At 38.9% G+C, this 19823-nt stretch overlaps 1 protein-coding gene across 2 annotated transcripts in view; it reads left to right on the top strand.

The window, feature by feature from the left end:
- The window catches only part of METTL15 (methyltransferase 15, mitochondrial 12S rRNA N4-cytidine), a 361764-nt gene that overhangs the window by 243877 nt on the left and 98064 nt on the right, over positions 1–19823 (top strand). Inside the window, exon 7 of one of the 2 annotated variants that reach the window (XM_057552986.1) lies at positions 12302–12365. The exons of the other annotated variant lie outside the window; for it this stretch is intronic. Within the exon in view, the coding sequence (XP_057408969.1) occupies positions 12302–12318 (17 nt within the window). The 3' untranslated portion in view covers positions 12319–12365. Of the gene's footprint in view, positions 1–12301; positions 12366–19823 lie in introns of those variants that run through there. 2 annotated transcript variants of the gene reach the window in all.

Below are 19823 nucleotides of genomic sequence, written 5' to 3'. Positions count from 1 at the left end.
TCTAGGTTTATATCTTTAGAATATAGCATCATTATTAAAAATGCTGTGGATCTTAAATAGAGAGTAAGATTACCATCACAACCTAGAATTTGTGAGACCAATCACAGAGAGAGAGCCTGTGAATGACAACAGGTGAGAACCATTGAAAGTTTCTGACCGTCTAGTTCAAATCATTCATAGAACAGACAATTCATTTTATACGTGTGCCAAAAAAGGTTAATTTTGTAAGATCACAAAGCTAGTTAGTGGCCGAGCCAAACACTCTGTCCCAAATCCTAGGCTGGGATTTTGTCACTATATTATATGACCTCTGCAAAAACATGTCATAGTGAGATAAAGTTCACAGCCAACCAAATATTACTTCTGTGTAGAGTTATGCACTGACAAAAGAAGGGTATAGGTCATTTGGCATTTTAAAAGAGATAAATAAGGAATTTAAATTGAAAGCAAGATTTCAAGATGTGCATTGCTTGCCATAAAACCATTTAACCTAATCAAACTTAATCTGATATGTTTTTTTCCACTGCTCTGGACTGTAATGTACTTTTCCTCAATTCTGTTAGAGTACTTTTGCTCAGTCTGGTGTTCCACAGAACACTTTTCTCTCAATATTCTTAGTGAACCAAAGATTTTGTGGTCAAATAAGTTTGGGAAATGTCCCATGTTGTAGACTGTGTTTGGTGTGTGTTAAAAAGTGGGAAGCAGCCGCATAGCACAGGGAGATCAGCTCGGTGCTTTGTGTCCACCTAGAGGGGTGGGATAGGGAGGTGGGAGGGAGACTCAAGAGGGAGGAGATATGGGGGATATATGTATATGTATAGCTGATTCACTTTGTTATACAGCAGAAACTAACACAGCATTATAAAGCAATTATACTCCAATAAAGATGTTTAAAAAAAAAAGCATATAAGAACATTAAATGTTTTAGGAAGTCCTGCAGTAAAACATAAGAGCGAAAATCTTGTTTGGCTTTAAGTCTGTATTTCCCAAAGTCACTACACATCAGAACACTTCTTTAATGCAACGCCTGTTAAAATCCCTCACAATGGATGCTCTGCAGCACATGCTATGAAGAACTCTGCTGTAGCTTTACAAATCTTCAGTCTAAGCTCCCGTTTTCCAATGATTGTTGGAAACGCAGAGCAACTATTTTATGAAAGCCTGCTGCCTTGGCGTACTCTCCTCTCCAATTCAGTTACATAAACAATGCTAACTAAAACCACCGCTATTTCTGTTTCAAGCTCTACTCTCTCCATTACACTGGCTTGAGGTCCTGCCATCTTAACTCATCCATCACCCCACCATTTCCATGTCAGAAATATATTGTATGGAAATAATCATATATGTGAACAATTATTTAATTTATTTGATAATGAAAAATTGGAAACAACAATCTCTTATAAGAGGGGGATGGATAAGTAAATTATCCTTGTAATAACATGTTGGACAGCTATCAAAGATCATAGTTTAATTTTTTTTAATTTTTAAACATTTTTTTAATATTTAAAACTTAATTTTTAAAAATTTTAAAAAATTTAACAAAAAAAATTTTTTTTTTGGCTGCATTGGGTCTTCATTGCTGCGTGTGGGCTTTCTCTAGTTGTGGCGAGTGGGGGCTACTCTTCGTTGCAGTTCACAGCCTTCTCATTGCGGTAGCTTCTCTTGTTGTGGAGCATGGGCTCCAGGGCACGCGGGCTTCAGTAGTTGTGGCGTGTGAGCTCAGTAGTTGTGGCTCGTGGGCTCTAGAGTGCAGGGTCAGTAGTTGTGGCACACGGGCTTAGTTGCTTCACGGCATGTGGGATCTTCCCAGACCAGGGCTCGAACCCATGTCCCCTGCATTGGCAGGCGGATTCTTAACCACTGCGCTGCCAGGGAAGTCCCCACAGTTTTCTTTTCTTTATTGAAGTATAGTTGATTAACAGTATTGTGTTAGTTTCAGGTGTACAGAATAGCGACTCAGTTATTTTTTCTGATAATATTCCATTATAGGTTATTACAAGATACAGAATATAATTCCCTGTACTATACAGTAAATCCTTGTTGCTTATCTATTTTATGTATAGGAGTTTGTATCTGTTAATCCTATACTCCTAATTTGTCCCTCCCCCACCCCATTTCCCCTTTGGTAACTTTTTCTATGTCTGTGACTGTGCTTCTGTTTTACATATAGATTTACTTGTATTATTTTTTTAGATTCCACATATAAGTGATATCATATTATATTTGTCTTTCTCTGTCTGACTTCACTAAGTATAATAATCTCTAGGTCTATCCATGTTGCTGCAAATGGCAATATTTCATTCTTTTTATGGCTGAGTAATATTCCATTGTGTATATATATATATATATATATATATATATATATATATATACACACACCACATCTTCTTAGGCCAATCATCTGTTGATGGGAACTTGGGTTGTTTACATGTGTTGGCTATTGTAAATAGTGCTGCTATGAGCATTGGGATGCATGTATCTTTTTGAATTAGAGTTTTTGCTTTTTCTGGATATATACCCAGGAGTGGGATTGCTGGATCATATGGTAGTTCTATTTTTAGTTTTTTAAGGAACTTCCATATTGTTTTCCATAGTGACTACACCAATTTACATTCCCACAAACAGTGTATGAGGGTTTCCTTTTCTCCACACCCTCTCCAGCATTTATTATTTGTAGACTTTTTGTTGACGGCCATTCTGACCAGTGTGAGGTGATATCTCATTGTCATTTTGATTTGCATTCCTCTAATAATTGGCGGTGTTGAGCGTTTTTTCATGTGCCTGTTGGCCATCTAAAGATCACATTTTTCAAAGACCACTTAATGATATGGAAAAGCCCATGTAATGTTTTTAGTGACATATATAAGATAAAAGATTATATTGGGAACATCAATCCAATTTTGTTTTATATATGTGATTTTTTACCCAACATACACCCAGACACATACCCACCCACCCATACACATATACATGTATACCTACATATCAAAATTTGAAGGAAATACCTTAATATGTTCAGGTATTTATCTCTGAGAAGACTAAAAACATTTTTTTATACTTTTAAGTATTTTTAAAATATGTTCTTTTTAAAACAATAACAAAAATACTATTAAATAATTGGTTTTCCGTCTTTGGCTCAAACAGGAAAAGGACAGGTGTTCAAATATGGGCTCAGTCCTCATATATATTTCATCCAAACAGAGATTAACAAGTGGTTTTGTTTCCTTTGCCTCCAAATTGCTGTTCTTATTTCCTCTAATTCAGCCTTCCATGAAGCTGATAAGACTCCTTCCCTGGAATTGCTTAAGATCATTTTTTTACACACTAAGCTTTGAAAACTAAGATGTATTTACAAATTGATTTTGGAAGACTATTTATACTTTAAAAAAGATTTATATTACTTTCTTACAGAATATGATCTTTATAGGTAATACAAAATAATATATATGCAATTCTGTACAGTGGGTTCTCCACATAGAAGCACCCTTGAAATAAAAGGATGAAATGGACTTCAAACTCTAATACCCATGACTTCTAAGTTGCTGAGCATTTGTACAGCCTTTTTTCCCTTAACTATAGTCGTGATAGTTTTTATGGTAGAAAAAGTTGATCAGATGTATTTAAAGGAATAAGAGGAAGTTTGTGAGATCATAAAAGCAGATTTTTTTTTTAAATAAAGGAGAAGTTTTACTGCCTGCCAGAACAAAACTTAATAGCTTATTTAGGTAGATGAGATAATCAAACTCACTATAATGTATTAAATGTTTTGCCTAAAATAAAAAATATTAGATATATGAAGAAATAGAAAAATGTGACTAATCATCATGAAAATAAAGCAACCACAAGAAACAGCTCCCAGATGACTCAGATGTTGGAATTAGCAGATGCTGATTTTAAATTAGCTATTATAAATATACTTAAGAATCTAAAAGAAAAGATTTATATAGGAAATGTACAGTGGTAAATCTCATCAGAAAAATGGAAACTATGAAAACCAAGTGGAATTCTAGAACTAACAAGTATACTTATAAAATTTTAAAAATGATTGTATTGTATTAACAGCAGATTGGATAATGAAAAAAAAAGGTCAGTGAACTTGAAGATAAAAAAGTAGAAATTAACCAATCTGAAGAACAGAGACAAAAAAATTTTTTTAAATGGTATTTTCTTAGTGACTCATGGGACCATATAAACTGGTCTAATGAAAGTGTAATTGGAGGCACAGAAGTAGAGGGATTGAATAAGGCAGTAAAATACATCTAAAAAATTAATGACCTAAAGTTCCCCAAATTTGGTAAACAAAAACAACAACAACAACAACAAAAACAATGAATCCACAAGCACATCATGGTCAACTGCTGAGAATCAAAAATAAAATGAAAATAAGGCAGAACTATTCACTTAATTCAGTTCTCCAAACTTAAATACCTCTATTCTCAACACAATTCCCTATTTTTAAAATTACTTCAAGGATCCTATATGAGGGATCCTTGATAAACATGATAATTTAACCAATCAGGAAAGTAAAGAGCCTGAACTCAAATCAAAACTTGCCAAACTTCAAAACCAGTACCCTTATGTACTACTATATTTTAGAAAGTAAAAAGACTATTTTCTTTTTCCTTTTAGAATTTAAGATGACAAATTACTTAGAAAAAAAATCTAAGTGTGGATTGGTTGTTTCTTCTATGGAGTTTTTCAACTCTTGGTTGATGTTGGTCCAAACACTGCCTTCACCTCCTCCAGGCCATAAGCTCCACACAAGTAAGGGATATTTTTTCTTCCTTACTCAGGGATATATTCATAGGGCCTAAAGGAGTGACTGGCATATGGCAGATAATCAATGAATAAATGAAAGAACAAGATAAAAATGAAAGCAAATATTTCCATGATGTTGGTTTATATCATATTTGGCATTTGTTTTGTTAACAAGCCAGACATAATGTTTTCAAGTGTTACCCTGAACTGTTGTAATGATCATCTTTTTTTAAACATCTTAAAGCAGTCCATACTAGATAATAAACCTACTGGCCCAAGGTCAGAATTTTAAATAGGTCAGTAACTGTTATTAGATTCACTACTCACCTAGATATTATTTCACCTGGAGGGAAAAAAAATGACCATCAAGTCTCTAGATCCCATTGATACCTCTAATTCCATTGGTCTCTTCTTGCTGGGGCAGTTTTTTCCACAATTTATATTTTACTTCCCGTAAAGTCCTGAGAAGTCTGTAAGGTGACTTATTGTATCCAAGTTCATTAACATTCCTATTGGTGCACTAATAGTTATGTGCATTGTTTCAAAATTAGGTGCATTATATTATCAATCAGAGTCTAACCAGGAAAGCAGAAACCACTTTAAGATTTTTCCACAGATTGAAGTTAATTTAGGGAAATTATTACACAGGTGATGGAATTTCTAAGAACCATAGAGGGAGTGATAAGATAATCCAAAGTTAAACAACAGAAAACCACTACCATCTGTGGGCTAGAAAGATGAAACATTTAGCAGTATTATTGCCTAGAGGGTCATCAGATGGAAGGTGGAACTAAATGAACCTGTCAAGCAATGGAACTGAGGAGTTGGAGCCGCAGAGGAGAATTAACTGCTGAGAAGCTGCCTCCAGCAGAGACACAGGAGGAGAAATGTCCTGGCTTTTCTCTTCCACCCCATTCAATCTCCTTCCACTGTCTTCCTTTGTCAAAACTCAGCCAGAAGACAGCTGATATAGGATCCTGGGAAACAGACTGCATGGCTCAGGCTCCCCCTCTAGTAGAGAGCTGAGCTGAAGAAGGACAAGGAATGAAGCCAATATGCCTAAGTGCCCAGTACAGTGATTGTTTCCAAAATGGAAAGCACTTTCTCAAAGGTTGTATGTAGCTTCAACTATTCGATGCCATGTCTCAACGGTTCCACAATTCCAATCAGTTACTTTTTGGTGGGGGAAACTTTACAGGACTGACCATTAGAAACTAGAAAATTCTTTAAAAATAGAAATGACCTAATGCAGTTCTTGCCTATATCATCATGGATTTTTAGGTATTTAATTGAAATATGCCAACAAAATGACTTTTGATATGTTCCATTTTCCAAGTTTATGAGCCACAAAAATCTTATCTTTCTGCCAGCATAGGCTACTGCTGTAGTAGTTTCTTAATCTGAAAAATGTAATGAAAAGGAAATACATCATGCTGTGAAAGCTTTTAAACTTACATTACTGTAGGACTAACTCTAAAGATTCTTTAAGATTCAGAAAAGCAAGAAAACCCAAGAGGAACTTAAATGCTTGTATCCTTATCTCTGATATTGTGGATCATGTCATTGGACACTCCAGAAAATGAATATGTCTTGAAGTGGATAGAGTGTGTGATTAAATCGAAGAGTAGGGTAAGTATGATATAATAATGCTTGACAAGTGTTGAAGAGTTTAAATAGCAAGCAAGGAAGAAAATGGTTTCCTGCAGCATAAGGAGTCAGAACTTGAAGTACCAAAATGGGATTGGCAAATGGAAACATTTGAATGACTTTCTAGAAACATTTCCTAATGGAGTCATAAGTTAGGACAGTGGAATTGGTTTTCCAGAGGGAAGTGATTGGGGCAGAGGTTTTTGAAGTAAACAAAAGAAAGGACATCTGAGAATACACCACAGGGAATATACCCCTGGAGTCAGCTATTATTAACTCTTTTCTTTAGTTCCAGTAATGACAATGTTACATCAGCAGAGGGCTGTTCAATGAAGTATATGTACACACACTATCTTATTCAATTCTCAGATGAGAAGCTAGGGTTCAGAGAGGTTAAAAATGGCTTGTTCAAAGTGCACACTTGGTAAGTGTTAGAGCTGTCTCCAACCCAGGCTCTCATTCAACCTTGAATACTCTTCTCTACTATAGTATCAGAGCCTTGGGATCAGGAAGAGTCACAACAAATAGAAGCTATGGTTGATACTGAAAGAAAACCATATTCTTGGACTTCATGTAGACTTATCTACAAGAAGAGGAAAATACAGCCCCTTTCGAAACATCTAGAGAAGTGTAACAACCAGGGTTCTTGGTTTTAGAGAACAAAATAAACTCTGAATAGTTTAGGCAGAAAGGGGTTTATTACAGAGCATGAAGTAGCTTACAGAATGCATCAGAGGCTAGAGAACTAAGTAGTCCTTAGAATTTGTGGGATCTGGGGCAAGAGTACAAGTAGGTACTCACATAACATCTCTAAATATTAACACTTAAACATAAGCTTCGAACTGTTAAATGAAATATGTGCTATGTTCCCACCTTGAGAAATTTACCTTCAAAATGACATTGGAAGGTCAAGATTGACTAGAATTCTCAGACTCCTTTGGGTTGCTCAACAAAGCGTAGTGGCATGGGAAAAGCATGACCCCAGCCCCCAATCCAGGTTCCCAATCTTTCTCTTCCCATTTCTGGCTCCATCCTAAGCTGCAGGGGACCCTCATCTGCATATCTGTGGATGCTGTAGCACACATGTCCAAGCTCTATGTATACCCCTGGCAACAAGCTGCCCTCAGAACTAAAGGTGTCCACACTGGCAGTGTGGTCCACTCCTAGGAGAACAGCCCCAGGGTAGAGGCCCACACAGGCCCTGGCAGAAAGCTCAGGGCTATTTGAGTAAGGAATCTGGGTCCATGTTCCCAGGGCACAATCTGGGGCTAGAAATCCAGTTAAGTATGTCCTGTTGACCCCACATACTTCTCACTAAGTGTTTTTTGTTTGTATGTTTTGGTTTTTGTTTTTTGTGGGGGAGGGGAGGTGGCCAGAGGAGAGCCAGAGCAAGAGCCTCTAAAGTATTGGTCCCAGAACAGGAGCCCATGTTGCCTGGAACTAAGGGTGGAACCAAGCGTAGGTCCTCCTCGTTCAGGAACATTGGCCTGATGAATTGCCCAACCACACCAGGGACTTGTTAAGAGAAACCTGTCTGCCGTAGACACCTGCTGTTCTGTGCCTTTGATGCCAGGTCCTGGCCTGTAAAACCTTCCTCACTGCTGCCTCAGGAGAACCAAACACTTCTGCAGTAGTGTTTGCTCGAAGGTCCAGTCTCTTCATATAAGGCTTCTATCTCACATTGCTGATTTCTGCATTTCAGGTTTTGTACAAGCATATCTGCTTAGTGGAACCTAAATCGGTGTGGAAACTTAGCTGCAAACGTAATATGGTCTCTACCGCTTCCATTACTCAGGAAAACATATTAGGTTGAAATGAGTGACCACAGGAGACCAAACCTTTTGCAACATCTTTGGAAAAATCCATTTATTGATAAAAATGATACAAATAGAAATGACTTGGATACATATTGCTTTTTTTTTTTTTTTCCTTCATGGCAAAACCACCATTATGGATTTATTGGTCGTGGCTATTTGGAGCACCCTGCTGTAAAGGATTCTGAGGCTTTCTCTGGACTCAGTGAGAAAAAGCACTTCTAATTTTCGATATCTGCCATGGTTATGGGAGGGACCAGGGGTGATGCCCAGGCCAATTTTGGAGACAGGGCTGTTTTAGCCATATGTAAGTTAGCACTGAGTAAGGTTTTGTTAAATGAATGAATAAACTATAAATAAGTGAATAATTAAGGTACTAAGCTAGTACCCTAAGCAGGAATTAAAGTGATTCTGAGTTTTTTCACCCCATAATCCTAATCCATTTAATTTTATCTGTTACCACAGTGAGTTAGAGAAGAAAACAGATACAATAAAGGAGGATCAAAGGAGGTGACATTTGTAAAAGTTAAGGAGGCAGAGAGGTTTCTCATGTAACTGAAGGAGAGAAAAATGATAAATATTGGACAGAGGGTCAAGATTCTCTTGACCTTCTTCCCAGTCTCTCCAGGGTTAGATAAGGTAATGCTACCTGCTGTAAAAAAAAAAAATCCCTATATTTCATGGCTTAACATGATAGAAATTTATTCTTTTTCCCATAGTAATCTGATGTAGGTTCTTCTTGTCCGTGGGGGAAGGTGGCTTAGGCTGAGGAAGTCTTTAACTTCAAACATGAGCTATAATGTTGCCTCAGGCATCAACAAGTAGAAAGCATATGGCAGAAGGAAGTGGGAGAAAAAGGCACTTCTTTTTAACCACTTTAATTCAAGAAGTGACACGCATCACTTTTGCTCATATTTCTTTGGTGAGAACCAGTCATTTGTCCCCACCTAGATGCAAGGAGGAGGTTGGAACACATAATGTCTGTTTGGACAGCTGCTTCCCAGCAATAGCTCTGTATCATTCCTACTCAAAGTATGGTCTATGCGCCAGCAACATCAGCATCACCTAGGAGTTTGTTCGAAATGTGCATTTTTTTTTAATTTAAAAATATTTTATTGCTAAAGGATGCTACCCATCATCTGAGCCTTCAAGGAGTCATAAGCTTTTTGCAGTGGTAACGTCAAAGATCACTGGTCACGGATCACCATAACAAATATAATAATAATGAAAAGGCTTGACATATTGGGAGAATTACCAAAATGTTCCAAGAGACATGAAGTGAGCAAATGCTGTTGGAAAAATGATCCGGATAGACTTGTTTGAGGCAGGATTGCCACAAACGTTCAGTTTGTTAAAAACACAATATCTGAAAAGTGCAATCAAGCAAAGCACAAGACGAGGTATGCCTGTATATAAAGAAATGCACATTCTCGGGCTCCACCCAGGATTACTGAATTAGGACGGCTGAGTGTGGGGCCCAGAAAGCTGTGTTTTAAGAAGCTCTCCAGGACTCCCCTGGTGAGGCAGTGGTTAAGAATCCGCCTGCCAATGCAGGGGACAAGGGTTTGATCACTGGTCCAGGAAGATCCCACATGCTGCAGAGCAACTAAGCCTGCGTGCCACAACTACTGAGCCTGCGCATCTAGAGCCATGCTCTGCAACAAGAGAAGCCACCGCAATGAGAAGCCCGCGCACTGCAACGAAGAGTAGCCCCCGCTCGCCGCAACTAGAGAAAGCCCACATGCAGCAACAAAGACCCAACGCAGCCAAAAAATTAATTAAAAAAAAAAATTTAAAAAGTATACTTAAAAAAAAAAAAAAGCTCTCCACAGGATTCCCGTGTATGCTGAAGTTCAAAAAGCCCTGATCTTTGGTGGACCTCTTGGCACTTTTACCCTACTGCCTGTAGTGACTGCATTCCAGCATACCAGTATTTGAAGCCCCTCCCTGCAGGAGGGTTATACTTCCTACTCCCTTAAAAGTCATCCAGGCAGAGGTTCTAGGGACCAACATATGCTTTAGTACTTCCTCTCCTTCCTTCTGTCACTATGAACTGCAATGACCAGATAATAGCTGTTCTGTGAGCCTAGATCCTGGAGTGAGGAAGGCAGGCAACATAGAGCAGAGCTCAAGCTGACCTGCAGTGGACATGTGGCATGAGAAAGAAAGAGACATTTGTTGTTTTAAGCTTTGGACTTTGGGGGTTGTCCATCACTATAGCATTATCCTGACTGATATGCCCCCTTTCTCCAACCTATAACACTGACCATGACTTTTTATGAATGCCTTTTCAAAGCTTTTCTCCATGGGGTTCTTTCCTCCTTCGCGCTATGCTAAAAAATTTGGCATGCTATCCCCAAGTGGATGGTGGTTCTTGGTGTTTGTACACTTACCATTCTCCCTCTTTTATTCTTTTTCACTCTTACTTCAAGTATTGATGGTGTCTAGAAACCTTGACCATTAGTACTGCAGAATCCTTATCTCAGGTTTGATCTGGCATTGGTGACCCTGATTTTTCCATTAACATTTATGAGAAGAATCACACAAAACATCACCTATGTAGGTTCTTGCTCCATTTTCAAGGTCCCAGTCAATCTATTGTCTTTCTCTTCCAGGTTCAAGAGTTAAGCTCAATTGGGTGACAATGATTTGATATCTTGAGATTCTGACTCAAGGGATTCAAAGACAAATTGAGTCACAAAAAGCTCAGACTGTTGGATTAGAAGGATGTCTTCTTACGTGGCCTGCTAAAATTGAATTTAAATTTGGTCAGCACATACACTAACATATATTGCATATGATTGGCAGCAGGCAGCAGCATAGATAACTCTGGAGTCATATATTTGGGGCTGGGGTAGCAATATGTGCTTTTATTTGGGGAGGTGGTAGTAAATTTACCTACCTAATTTTGTTAAGTTTAGGGTAGTATTAGTATAATGACATTGTGTTTCCTGAGTGTGGATCCCTGGTCACTGAGGGGCGGGAGAGGCAGGAGGGGCAGGTAGCTTGAGATTAAAATTAGGACATAACCAACATACAGTAAAATATTAACTATCCATCTCGAACATTAAGGAAATGAGTTGTTCTGGTTACAAAGTTCATACGTATAAAAATAGGTTCATTTAAACTATTTTTGGTGAACATCTTTGAAAATGTATATATATTTCCCGGCTTTATTAAATAGAACATTCTAATTTGATCTTGTCTTGATGACTCAATCATAAATTATTCTAGAGGGCTGTAATAGAGTCTGTTGAGTGCAGGGCTCTGTGTTGGAGTTCCAGTATCAACTTTTCAGAGGTTTTCTGTCTTCTTCATCAACTCTTGCACTGCCAGCTGTCACTTTTTGATGCTGCCTGTGTGTGTCTCCCAGGTGACCTGCTGCCTCCAGGATACCTTGGACTGGGAAACTAGATAATCACGCTCATTAAAGTTGTACCTAAAATATAAGTAAATTGACTACAAACGTGAGCTCAGGAACATTCCTATATGAATAAAGTGCATGAGCTGTATTATATCACCTTAGCCTGATCAATAGCCTGACTCTCTTCCCCTTTCTCTCTCTCTTCCTTCCTTCCTTCTTTCCTTCCTCCCTCCCTCCCTCCACCCCTCCCTCCCTTCCTTCCTTCCTTCTTTCCTTCCTCTCTCCCTCTCTCCATCCCTCCCTCCCTTCCTTCCTTCCTTCCCTCCCTTTCTTCCTTCTTTCCTTTCTCTTTCTACTTCAGGAAACTGAGTGAAGGTTTCTTTTGTTTTTTTGAAATCAGGCCTATTTTGAACATGGATGATAGAATATTGACTACAGGTGGGATGTCATAGCTATATGAGGCTAATGAGAAACCTAGACATAATGCTTTGCATTTTTAGAGCCCTTTAAACTGCTCAGAATGTTCTCCCTACTGGCATTTGCATCTGTCATTTTGGTATAATGCTAATATTGAATCACTTTTGTAGTCATAATGGCTATAAACTTGTCTTTAACCTTGCTAATAAGCAAAAATGTCTTAACTTACAGAGAAGAAGTAAAAATATCTAACCTATTGCTTGTTTTATTCTTTCTAAACACTTGCCCTTTCTTTTTCTAGGCTGCACGGTCTTATGAAAAAGACCTAAAGTCATCACCTCTTGCTTAGTCTACAGGTACCTAAGGTGGGTAACTACTATAGGCCCCTCTCTCCTATTTGGTTCTATGCATGAATGATAAGATGGGGTAAAAGTGTAGAGAAGGTACATAACTATGATAAGAAAGTGGTAGGAACACAAAGAGTGGCATTAAATCAATGCAACAATTAGAATTTTGTGTACATAATTCCTTCTGAAAGGCTCTTCAAAGCTTTCGCTTTGTTGGCAGTTATAGAGCTTTATATTCTTTGAGCAACTGGATTGTTAAAATGTGTGTAATGATAAAGGAATTGACCCCTGCCAACCTGTGCTTCAAATGGGCTTGTTTAGTGCTGGGAGAAAACCATTTGGCCACACACAGAAGAAGAGATGTACCCCTTTCAATTCTTCCACTGACAGATGTGGAAGGTATGATTTATCACATAAGGCCAAGACCTTTTACGTGTTTGGGATTACAGCGAACATTCCAGACCTCTTCTGTGCTCCTTTTTCTCTGTGTTGAGCCATAATCTGCGGGTCTACTGCAGGGATGCAGAGAGAGCAGAAAAATGTTTTCGAGGTAGCAGCGGTGGAGGGTTGTAGATGACTTGTCAGAGCTATAAAAGCTGGGCATGGAGACTCAGAAACCAATGGAGGCCACCTGACTGGGATGGGGGCATGAGGGGCCATACAGAGTATGAAAGGAAACAACCATTAAATGAAAACCATTCATTATTTCCATATGATAGCATTCCTGATGGTGGACTCAGCCTCGGGGGCTGTCTTCTGGGCTCTAGGGCCCAGTAGAAGACTAAGGGGCAGATGGGCTGCAGGAGCAATTAAACCCTACTTGGGCCTGTTTCATGGAGTTTGAAGAGCAGGAGTTGGTTTGTTTGTTTGTTTTTTCGGCTGCGCCGTGACACGCAGGATCTTAGTTCCCCGATCAGGAATCGAACCCGCACCCCCTGCAGTGGAAGCATGAAGCATTAACTACTGGACTGCCAGGGAAGTCCTAAGAGTTGGTTTTCTATTCATCCATTCATCCATCCTTCCCACATAGAGGCCAGAATATTTTCCCCAACTGCACATCTGGTCATGTGACTTTCAAATCCTTTCCTGGCTTTTTCATCAGGGTGAGTCCCAGGAGGTGCGGCCTCCCTGGTCCTGTGTAATGGGGCTCGGCCACTTCTGTGGTGACATCTCTTCTCTCTTCCTCCCACCTCCTTGTACACCCTACACTCCTGTCCACAAGCTTTGTTCAGTAACTTGAAAGGAATCATGCTTTCTCTTGCCTCTGGGGCTTTGATAAAGTTGTTTCTTCCCCTTTACTCGCCATCCTTTGCTTTCATGACCACTAATCTTCCATCACTTCCCTCAGGAGGTCTCACTTTAGGGGATTGTTGGGTCCCAGCATTAAGTGCTCTCATAGCACCCTCTAGTCTTCCACCAGAGTCCAGGGATAAGTGTTACTGTCTTTAATGCATCTGTCTTCCCACTATAATCTAAGCTCCTTAAGGGCATAGATGGTACCTATAATATCTAGCATAGAGTTTGCCACATAACAAGAATTTAGCAAATATTTGTTGTACAAAAACGTATGACCAAGATTGGCAATCTACTTTAAAGATTGGGTTTTGTTGTTAAGCTATTTGTATCTGTATTCCAGCATCATCATTTATTAAATGCATGACTTCGGACAATTTACTACACCTACCTGGCCTTGGATTCCTTGTCTTTTTTTTTAAAAGTTTTTAAAGTCATGTTTATTGAAATTGAATTTACATTCAGTAAAACTCACTCCAAAATTTGACAAATGCAATCCTCACCATAATCAAAGTGTAGAACAGTTCTTCGACACCCCCCCACCCCAAAACCCTATACAACAAACCCCTCCCTGATCCTTAGGATCCTTGTCTTTTACATTGGAATAATATTATGTATTTCCTTGGATATAGTTAAATGAGGTAACACATGTCAAGCACCTAGACTAGTGCCTAGCACATAGAATACACTTAGTATAGATGGTTATAATTAAATGTCTTCTACATGCTCAGGGCTCTAGACTTAAACCTGTGGTGGAATATAAAATTCCATAATCTACGAGTCACTATAGGGGCTGACTTAATCCCTCTAAACCATATAGATGGCTCTCTAAGGTAAGCTGAATATGAACATAGACTCTGGGAGATATCTTGCCCTCAATCTGGCTTAGGGGCTCAGGACTTCAATTTCCCTTCTGATCTGGCATGATCTCCTTAACAAGCCTAACTCCTCCCCATTCGTGAGGTCAAATCACCGCTAGTTTCTGTCTTGTTCCCTTGTGTCTTTATTTCTTTTCCAGGACCCTGGTACTTCTGAGAATGGGGTCTGCATTTGTTATCAACAGATCCCCCTTCTCATAGCCTGATGACTAGAGTTCTATTCCTAAAGCCCAGGCCCCACTGGGGCCATGCTAACTCTCTGTGCTCCCCACCTATTTATATTATCTTTGTCTGGAATGCTCATCACCACGTCCTACCTGCCTGACTTTTTGGCCCCCTCTGCCTGGACTTCTACCTCTCCCCTGCATGGATTCCACCCCTGCTGGACTGTCAGAAATATAGCCAGATCTGCCTCCCATTGTTTACTTCGCCCTATTTTGTATAATAAAGTCCCTCAAACTAAGACTCTCTTCTCAGTTTTATCTTGCCACAACCCAAACTCCTATTTAGAGAGTCCCTGCCATCAGAAAGCTATAGTATCTTAGAGGACACAATGTGTGTCCTTAAATGAAGAAGGCTGAGAGACAGAAGCACCTTGGAACATTGTTGGAAGTATTATAAAAATACTTTAAAAAGGGGAATGAGGACACTTTTGTCCAGTGAAATCTTACTGACACTCCAGGAAAGAGTCAGACTAATAGCTTTTTGGGCAACAAGCAAACTGTTTCTCCACAGGGTGCTCATCATAGAATTCTTGACTCTCTCCCAGCCCTTGTTAGGAATGGAGAAATCCTTCCATCAGCACCAGCGTATGTAACTATGGGTGTAGGAAAGACTCCACCTTTCCGCTCCAAAACCTTATATGACTTGGCATCCATCTCGTGGAGAACGCCCTTTTGTGCCATCCAAGGGATTATAAGTGAGATGACCAAATTCTGAGTCAAACCATATAGTCTTACATGGGCAAAATAAGTTGTTTGGATAGCAACTGAGGATGCAAAAGAAAAAGACACTGAGCTGGAAAAGAAAAACTGCCCCGCTATTTTCTCCGCTACATAGCCTTCACGGTGTTGTGGTAGTTTAATCAAAGTTGGGTGTATTTCTTTCTTTTTTAAGGAATTAAGTATAAAGACCAATAATTACTGATATAATCATTCAACTGACTGGAAATGATCATTCATGTTTATTATTCTTTTCTCTCCTTGGAAATATATTGGAAGGGAAAAGTGTTTCTCCTTCAACATTGCCCATTGAAGGCCACTTTTCTCTTTCAGTCAGTTACCTGGCAGTTCTGTTTGCATAGTATAAGAAAATAAGAAAGGGTTTTAGTGTTAGAAAGATCTAAGTTTGAACCCCTCCACCATTTTCTAACTGAATGATCTTTCTCTCACTGAACCTCATCCATAGCAATGGAATGATATTCATCTCACAGTGTTGCTGTGAGAATTAAATTGTGGAATGCATATGCAGGGTCTGGCACAGTGAATAGTACATATAAGGACATAATCAATGAATTCTTGCTAATTAGGGTCGGTGCACATGGAAGCAGGTACACCCTGGGAAGAATGATTTACAGTATGACCATATGTGACCACGACTTGGGGAAATATTCCTTCTCAGCAGTAAACTCCCAGACCTTGTCCATTTACTCATTTTGGTGACCTCCTCTCCCTCTGTTTTTGCCTTTTACCTCCACATAAACAAAGGTCGCTCCTGTGTAAATAACCTAGTTGCTTTTATATTGACGATGTCAAAAACCGATGTTCATTTAATTTCTTTCTCAAATTCCTTCCTGTTAATTTCTTCCAGAACACATGGAGGAATTATCATTTTCTTATTAGCAAATAAGGTCCAAAGTCTTCCTACCTCTTCCTTAAGGTCCTCCTCTCGGTTTTTTGTCTCTGTCATTGGTGCTATCATTTCTTACTCATTTGTTCATTTATCTTTTTATTTATTCCTTTTTAAAAATTTATTCATTCAGCAAATATGAATTGTATCTACTATTTGCCAAACCTGAGTTGGCATTGGGGAGCTAATAAGTGTCTTATAAGAAGCAGAATAAGGTAATGTTTAAGAGTAAGTGCTTTGAAGTAAGAGACAGACTTCTGTTTGAACCGTGACTCCACTGTGTCCTAGCTGGATGACCTTGGGCAAGTCACTTCAAGCTCCCAAGACTTTAGTTCCTTGTCTGTAAAACGGGTGCAATATCAGTTCCTATTTTTCAGGGTTGTTGTAAACATAAACAAGACAGTTAATGAAGTATACTGCCTGACATATAACAAACATAAGTAGTCAATAGATGTTAGCTTTTGTGAGAATAATGATGATGATTTTTAATGACCCAGTCCTTCATGGAGCTTAGACTTTGGAGGGATAGCACATAAATTCCCAAAGAGCCATTGAAGGTTTTTAAGCAAATTAATTACTGGGTTGTGATCATCTTTGATGCCTCATTTTTCATACTTCCCCAACCAGAGTCAGGCTATAAGACTAGTTGGTTTCCCCTTTGATTATGTCTCATAGATCAATCCTTTCTTCTCTAATCCCACTAAGAATCCCCCATTCATCCTAACTGTGATTTTTATTAGAGGTATCTAATTACCAAATGTAATTAAACTAGACTTATTTCTAAGGACTGGATGGTCTCCTTGGGAATCATCCTGCATTGAAGAGGCTGGGCTGTGCTGTGATAGAATAATCACATCTCTGACCATGGCTCTTTTCAGTGATTCAGACACTGACTTATTGAATTCTTGTATCGATTGTAGTCTCTCTGCTATTCTGTTTAATCTGTTTGTAAATTTAGAGGTGTCTATCTGGCTGAGATTTTATGGTATCATTATAAGATGAATCTGTTAACTAGGGATCTTTCAAATTTGCCTTAATTAAACTTCTTCAAAGGGAACTTTTAGTACTGAGATGGCAAATAGATTCCATTTTACATACTGTCTGTTTCAGTTTGCTTTTACAGTGTAACATACCACCCTAAACTTAGTGTCCATTACTTCTCATGAGTCTACAAGTTGGCTGAATTGTTTTGCTGATCTGGGGCAGGCTCAGCTCATTTTGACTAGGCTTTTTCAGGCAGGTGCAGTCAGTTGGCACGTTGACTAGGGATCATCCGATCTGCTATAGGTTCAGCTAGAACAACTTGACTCTTTTCTATGTGTCTTTCATTACCTCCAGGAGGCTAGCCCAGATATGTTCTAATGGCAGTGTCAGGAATCAAAAGAGATGCACAAGAACTATTTCAAGTCTCTGCTGGTGTCAGATTTTATTCCCCACCGGTCTAAACAAGCCCACGGTTAGAGTGAAAAAACATGACCAAAAAACATGGAAATAGGCAGGCATGGAATTCTAAGGCTCTCTAGTTCAAACAATCTACCATAGTTTGCTTTCTGGCCACAATTACCAACATGATGTCACATGCAGAGGATGTTCACTTACATTCCAAGACCCTCCTAAACTCAAGTTGTGGCATGATGCTTGAAGTCTAGGGTGTTTTGATCTACATCAGGTTCACATAAACTCTTCTTGATCCAGAAAGTTATACACTAGAAAAAGAAGTTATCTGCCCTATACATACCTACCGTATAGTGATGAAATGAGAACAGAATCACCTATAAATATTCTCATTTGGAAAGGGGGAAGGATAGACTGTACATAGCAGTTACTGATCCATAGCAATTCTAAACTTTTTACGGGCAAATTCTGCCAGTTTCCCCTACTCTGGAGATGGGGAATATTCTTTGGTTAGACTTTAGTTCTGCTCCCTGGAAATGGCTCCCAGTCCATTGTTCTCCATGGCTTTTGGCTAAGACCTCTAGCATATCATTTCTTTTTCACCCTCCTTCGTTCCTTCTGAAGAGAGTATGGGACAATATTCCTGCTTCCTGCCTATAGAGAATTGGGGGCACAAAGGTCTTTCTACAATTTTAAGACATTTTTTCTACAGTCTCAATTCCTTTTAATCTATACAAACAGAACATTGCCATTTCAGCTGAATTAAAAACATTGTGGATTTCCTATGAATATGATGTAATTTTACTCCATGAGCTAAAAGCCACAACTTTAATACCCTTATAAGCCTTTTAGTATAGCAGAGAAGTTCTACTAGGCCCTGCCTTAATTCTTTCACAGATCTTTATAAAGGATCTATGGCCACATCTGTGATTTGATCTTTTGTCCCCAAGCAGTGTTTTATTTTGAGACATTTTCTGCTTCCCAGAGAGGTTAGGGATGAAAAACAGTGCAATGTTCCCTGTGAGAAAATCATGATCCCTCTATATTTCTTCTCTGTTCTGCTTATAAACTAGCTAGTTTTTCTTTAGAACATCTCCTTCTTATTTATAGCAGTTTATCAAATACAGCCAATAATAAACTAGCTAGTTTTTCTTTAGAACATCTCCTTCTTATTTATAGCAGTTTATCAAATACAGCCAATAAGAGCCAGTTCAGCACCTTGAAGGTTTTGCCTGGAAATCTCACCACTCAAATCCAAAAGTTCATTACTACATTTTCTGTCTTCTTAGCTACAACAAGTGACATTTTTACTAATTGTTTCACCATTAGATGAAGGTGCTCAATGAATATTTTGAATTGAGTGAATAAATGGAAGAAGAAGCTTCACATATAGGGTTGCAACATAGACTAAATCTTTAGTCAGGTATTCTTCAATCTGTTCAGATGTTTCTCTCTCCAGTTTTTAAATCCACCCTATAAAACGCCCATCCTGTTACACCTTTTCTCAGATATTAGATAGGCATACTTGCCTTTTCCCTGGTATTTCAGCAGATGAGTGTTCTCATATCTGCACCACAAAATTTGCTGCAATTTATGGCTTGGCTCAGACCCTTCCTCTTTGCTCAGCTTTAGTCAGAAGTAATCTCATTTTTTTTAAATTAATTAATATATTTAGGCTGTGCGGGATCTTTGTTGAGGCATGTTTAGTTGTGGCATGTGGGATCTTTAGTTGCAGTATGTGGGCTATTAGTTGCAGCAGGTGGGCTTCTTAGTTGCAGCATGCAGGCTTCTTAGTTGCAGTATGTGGACTCTTAGTTGTGACATGCATGTGGGATCTAGTTCCCTGACCAGGGATTGAACCCGGGCCCCTTGCATTGGGAGAGTGGATTCTTACCCACTGGACCACCAGAGAAGTCCCAGAAGTAATCTCATTCTTGTACTTAGTATTCATTTTATTTTGCCCAGTATGAGAATCAATCATTTTGATCTCTGACACCACAGCTAGGTTGAAAGCTGCTCGAGGGCATGGCCTATGCATAATTTGTCTAAAGATTCTCTACGG

Source organism: Balaenoptera acutorostrata, chromosome 9, assembly GCF_949987535.1.
Source record: "Balaenoptera acutorostrata chromosome 9, mBalAcu1.1, whole genome shotgun sequence".
Classification (NCBI taxonomy): Eukaryota; Metazoa; Chordata; class Mammalia; order Artiodactyla; family Balaenopteridae; genus Balaenoptera; species Balaenoptera acutorostrata.
This window is presented reverse-complemented; position numbering and strand designations above follow the sequence as displayed.